The sequence below is a fragment of the Helianthus annuus genome, chromosome 2 (assembly GCF_002127325.2).
Source record: "Helianthus annuus cultivar XRQ/B chromosome 2, HanXRQr2.0-SUNRISE, whole genome shotgun sequence".
NCBI classification, from domain to species: Eukaryota; Viridiplantae; Streptophyta; class Magnoliopsida; order Asterales; family Asteraceae; genus Helianthus; species Helianthus annuus.
In genome coordinates, this window is record NC_035434.2 from 159,122,971 (window position 1) to 159,129,217 (window position 6,247).

Consider the following 6,247-nt stretch of genomic DNA (forward strand, 5'->3'; position numbering starts at 1 on the left):
ATTCCTATTTCGCATTTATTGAACGTTCATGTATTGTTTAGTTGTTTAGTTGCACAAATAATTGGCTATGGAATTGTATACGTTTTGATATAATGAAGTGTATTGTGTGATTGTGCATGGTTATGTGTTAATTGTGATAAACTTGTCAAATACATAAACTTGGTGGTGAAACTGTGAAACTGTTTGAGATGGTGATGTATTGCAAAATACATCATTTATTCGTGTAAAGTTTGTATAGTTTTCGTTATATTTAGTTTTGATTTTCGTTAGAATATGTATACTATTGATCAAATCGTGTTTCGTAGGTCTTGATGCTCAAATATGCGAGAAACCGAGCAAAACGAGTTAAAATATTGAAGTGTCAAGTCTTGAAGCATGTTGGAAAAGCTGAAGAGTCACTTTCTTGCACCCCATCACCCACTGAGCAAGTTTCTGGCACCTGGCGAGAGTCTGAAGTTAGTAAATGAGCTGAAAAACAAGGTGGCACCCCACCACCAAGTCCCTGAGTTTCTGGCGGCCAGCCAGAACATTCTGAGTGGTAATTATTACGAATTTAGTAAAGGGTTATTTTGAAAAGTCATATAAAAACATCCAAAACATGTGGAAAAACCCTAATTCGACTGGAGGGAGTTCTTGGGCGATTATTGAGCATTCTTGGAGCTTTTTCGAAGATCTTGAAGCCTAGGAATCATCGGTACGAGTTCGGGGAAGAAGACTTGAAGATCTAATCGGGTTTTCTAGTTCTTGATTCGTGACTTTTTCTTACGAAACTTGTTACAATGAATTCCTTGTTAAACATCTTTGATTTGTTTTCGTTTATGAACATGCTTGGCTAAACTTGTAAACCGCCTAGACTTGATGAATGGATTGATATAAAGATTTTACCGGTTTATGTTATTTGCATGATTGTTACGGATTACTTGTGTTTAGTAAGCGGTTTGATTTAATGATTTGATGTGTATGCATGCTTTGAGTTGGTTTATTGTTATTATTTACTTCGTATGATTCTTAGTGACGATCTATATCACAACATAGAGTCATATTAGGGTTTAGGATTTCGGTGAGTGTCTATATCACGTTAGAAAACCTTAACTCTTTAGGGTGAAATTGCGCAATAACCCTTAGAAGTAATTGGTAATAATTTGCTAAAGTCTTAGTGTTCTACTAGTCCTTATACCTGGAAAGTGAGGGGCTATTGGTAGGTCTTACCCGGCGAATTGCTTTAGATAGGCCTTGGGAAAGGTTATGTCTTGGTTTACCTGTCGGTCTTATTAGTCTATCAAGTCAAATTAATTACTTCAAACTACCCTAGACCTAGGATTGGAAAAGAATAGGTCAACATTAGGGTACTTACACAATAATTAGACAACTGGAAAGGCGTCTAATAACCGGTAGAATTAACGGCCTAGGTAGTGCCACAGGTTTCTCCTTGAGAAGGGTCGAGGGGCCTCGTTGGTTCTTAATAGGTTTAGTACTTTACGATCCCGGTTCCATAACTCGTGCATTTAACTTAATCGGTAATCTCTTAAAAACAATCCAGGATTCTTGTCTAGGTGGTCTCGTTCTCGCATAAAGAAAAGTCCTCAGTCTTATTTCGTATTAGTTAATTTTAGTTTAATTTAGTACTTTAATATAGATTTCCTAGTTTTCCGTAACCCCCCCTCAAAACAATTAAAACAAGTTTAAATCGTGTCTGTCAGCGTCTGTCAGAGTCTAGTTTGCGTGATACATAGAGTCCTGTGGTTCGATACTCGGACTTGCTTAGGCTATACTACATTGACTGGTACACTTGCCGGTTGTGTGGTTTAGGTTTAGAGAGTCTGTTTTATAAATTTAAAGCTTTGTAGTGTCTAGCTTAGGGAGTCTAATTTAGTTAATTTTTATAGTCTGTTTAGCACACATCAAGTTTTTGGCGCCGTTGCTGGGGATTCTTGGCAATCGCGTTCATTAGCTTTGATAGATTTCATTGACAAATACGTGCTACGTGTTTTATTTTGTTTTGTGTCTTTTGTTTTCATCTTGAGTCGTAGTAAATTCTGTTTGCTTTTCTTGTGTTCAGGTTTTTGCTTGTAGTGGATGCCACATCTGCGCTCGCACGGACCACCACCACCAGTCAAGCATTCGTCATCTCAATTGGGCCAAGGCCCTCAGGTTGCTTCTTCATCCTCTTCTCGTTTTCCTAATTTCGATTCCACCCCGTTACCCACCCCACCGTCTACACCACCACCTTCACCTAAGGTTTCCCCACCCGAAAGCCCTACTTCTAGTACCTCTAGCAATCTAGTAACCGTAGAACCAATGGCCAACCCTAGGCAAACCGTCCATCAGCAGGCCACTCAGGATTTTACCGGCCTTGCTTCACCCATCACCGTCCCACCAATAGTTAATGACAACTCATGGCAGATTCCATCTTATGCCATGCAAGCCATCACCAATACCATCCAATTCCATGGCCGGGACGATGAAGACGCCCCGGCCCACATCAACCGTTTCTCCCGCATGCTAGCTACCTTTAACCTTCACGGTGCACCCAACGATGCCACTTACCTACAGCTTTTCCCATTCTCATTAGCCGGCCGTGCGGCTACTTGGTTGGACTCTCAACCAACCGGTACCTTTACCACATGGGCGGGGCTTCGTCAAGCCTTTTTGAACAAGTATTTCCCGCCCGCCAAAGCCGCACGTCTTAGGGACCAAATCCACTCTTTTCGCATGGAGCCCGACGAGCCTTACTACCTTGCTTGGGAGCGTTTCCAAAACCTTTGTGCTCGTTGCTCCCAGCATGGTCTTTCTGATTGGGCTTTGTGCGAGAAATTTTATAACGGTCTCACCCAAGAGACTCGTGAGAGGTTCGACACTAATGCGGGGGGGGGGGGGGGCACATGATGGGTATTCTTACAGTAGCTGAGTGTCGAGAGCGTTTTGAGGCATTTGCTCAGTCTCAATCCCAAGCACGATCCGATCAGAGGTACCAAAGTGGTAATTCACATACCACTACTAGTGCACCCGCCCATGGGGTGAACCATGTCACCATGGACCCTAGTTTAGCCTCTATTTTGGAAAACATCACTCGAGAGCTTAAGGAGATTAGAGCTAAGGTTGATAAGTGTGAGTTTTGTCGAGGTGGTCACGACACGAGTGCATGTCCTTTACTAGTTGGTGAGGAGCAATGTGATTATTTAGGAGGAGGGTTTGGTAGAGGTCAGACTAGCGGTTTTGGTAACAATAATCTTGGCTCGGGTTGGCGAAATAATAATAATAATTTTAATAATAATAACAATTTTCGCTCAAATGGACCTCCTGGTTTTCAAATAGCTCAAAATCCAAATAGAGGTCTAGGTTCGCTTTTCAGTGGGGGCTTAAATGGGCAAGTCAAGGATGGGGGGGGGTCAAATAATCAGGTTCAAACAGGTCAAGGTTCAAGTTTCGATTTAGGGGGTAGCATGGAAATAATGGAGTCCATGATGAGTCAACTAATTGTTATGGATCAAAATACCCAAAAGAAACTTAGTGAACATGATCTTATGCTTAAGAATCACCAAGCTGCGGTCCAAGACCTTTCTAGGGTTGTAAGTGATATGTCTAGGAAGTTAGATGAAAGATTACCCGGTCAGTTTGCAGCCAACACCCAACCTAACCCGAACGCTCATGTAAAAGCCATTACCACTCGTAGTGGCAGAACCGTAGGGAACCCGAGCATAGAAGAGAGAGAGGTCGATGAGGATGGAGACATTATAGATGAAGTGATAGAGATGGAGGCTCCCGGCAAAGTGCAAAAGAGGTTAAGCCCAGCAAGTACCGCACAGCCCGGTGAGTCTCAAAGTGAGAAGAAAGTTGAGAAAACGCCCATAGACGTTAGTCCTTCACCCTATGTGAATCATGCGTATGTTCCGTTTCCCTCACGTCTTAAGAATCAAAAATACTCGAGGGAATACGGGCAGTTCTTAGATATCTTCAAGCAATTGAAGATTAATCTCCCGTTTATAGAGGCACTCCAGTCCATGCCAAAATATGCAAAATTCTTGAAGGACCTTCTTAAGAACAAAGAGAAATTAGGTGAGTTGTCTAATGTCCCATTGCATGGAGGGTGTTCGGCCATCGTTTCAAATAAGTTACCCGAAAAGCTTACCGATCCCGGTGTGTTCACTATTCCTTGTCTATTCGGTAGTCACACGAACACTAGAGCCTTAGCCGACCTAGGTGCTAGCATTAATTTGATGCCCTTTTCTCTCTATGAGAAGCTAGACTTAGGCGAGCTTTCACCTACTCGAATGACATTGTCCTTAGCTGATAGGTCCGTGAAACACCCGAGGGGAATAGTGGAGAATTTGCTTGTTAAGGTGGACAAGTTTGTTTTTCCGGCCGATTTCGTTATTCTAGACATGGAAGCCGATGAAAACATACCGTTAATTTTAGGTCGCCCATTCTTAAATACCGCTAAAGCTCTAATAGATGTCTCTTTAGGCACCATCACACTTAGAGCGGGCGAGGAATCAATAGTTTTTGAGGTTATGAGTTCGAAAGGGCATACTGACAGAGTGCGTTCGGTTTCGTTAGTGGGGGAGTGTGAGAAAGATGAGAGAGATTAGAAGAGGGATGTTAGTGATGCGAGTTTAGAGAAAGGGACAGGATTTAAGTGTGGGGACCCACCGGATAGAAAGTTAGAGGAATTAGAGGAGAGAGTGGAGCGTTTAGAATCTAGGATTAAGACACTGAGCAAACCTCAGTGTGGGGATAGATTTCAACATGGGGAATGTGGATTCAAAACGCTAGATGCGGAATTGAGAGGTTTTGAAAGAGATGAGGGTTTTCGGGTTGATTTGGGCGATACATATAGTGGTGCTACAGCCCGCAAGAGTGTGTTTGGAGGTGAGCTGCATCTCTATGATCCCCCATAAGTATGTGAGAAGTTGTTACTCATTTGTAGAGTTTGTATCTTCGTATTTTTTTTCTTTTCGTAGTTTTCGGTAACTAACGGTCGTTTTGGTTAGTTTTCCGGGTCTTTGTTTGTGTTTTGAGTCGTTTGCAGGAGGGCATTACCGAGTATTTGCAGGAATTTACAAGAGAAATAAGGTTCCAGGTAAGTTTTTATACTTTGAAAATTTTTGGTTGGGTTTTGGATGGTTTGGAAAAAGAATCAAAATTTTTCTAAGGCATTTAAACAACAATTCTAGCAGTAATGCTCTTTAGCCGGCCGCCACCTACTACACATCTCCCTCGCCACCCGCCAGACACCTTATCTGCAGCTTACAAAAAAAAAAAAATCGTAAGTAACGTGGTGGCGACCGCCACCCACTTCATCAACTTTCTGGCGGGCCGCCAAGAGCTATATCTGCAACCCACATTTATTTGAAAACCAAACTTTGTAAAACCCTTCCACCTAACTTTCCTTTCCTTCTCCAACCGTAGCTTACTTTTTCACCCATTTACTTCACTCCTTCCCCAACTCCACTTTACCCCACTCCTCCTCCTTACTGCTGACCGTCTTCTCTCTCCGACTCCCCACTATCCGCCGCCGCTTCCCTCACCATCTCTATCGCTCACCACCCTAACCATCCCCTCCTGAGCCGCCATCACCCCCACATCATATCCAACCCCCTAATCGCCGATAACCACCGCCGCTCACCACACTTCTGCCGCTACCCCTCCACCATTCAACCTCTCACTATCACCTCCCTCCCTAAACCGTCGCTTACCACCCACCTGAACATCTCACGCGCCGCCGCCAACCACCAACTCCACTTTACCCCACTCCTCCTCCAATTACCGCCGACCACCTTACCTCCTCCCTCACCCACCGTAAAAACCCCACCTCAGTCCCCTCACACCTCGTCCATCACCGTAACCCCGACTCCCCTCCCTATCCGCCGCCGTACACAACCGACACTTACAATCGGAATTACAGTTGGGGATTCAACATTCAATCAAAAGTTTCTTATTCTCTTTTGTTTCTCATAAAGTTCAGGTATGTTTCCCTGCCAAACTCCTCTTGTATTTTAGGTTAGTTTTTTTTAGTGAGTCTGTTTGGCTGTATGTGAGTCTATCGAGTCCAGTCGGTTCAAGTTTATGTCTTAGGTGTCGGGTCAGTTTGTATGAGAGTGTAGTAAAGGTCTGCATTTAGAATCTTCGAGTATCAAGTCGTGGTTTTGTGTCTATTGTTTGTGGATTGCGACAGAAGGTTTCACTGGGTTATCTGTTTTGGTTACAATGGTCGCGTTTAGTTGAGCTTGAATGATTATTGCTTTAT

The 6,247-nt window shown here is 43.4% G+C and overlaps 1 protein-coding gene across 1 annotated transcript; it reads left to right on the top strand.

Annotated features, from left to right (window-relative positions):
• Positions 1–2,885: 2,885 nt before the first annotated feature.
• On the top strand, positions 2,886–4,589 carry LOC110899178. The gene has a single exon (XM_022146053.2). It carries the CDS (start codon positions 2,886–2,888, stop codon positions 4,587–4,589), a length of 1,704 nt encoding a protein of 567 aa, XP_022001745.2.
• The last annotated feature ends 1,658 nt before the right edge of the window (positions 4,590–6,247 follow it).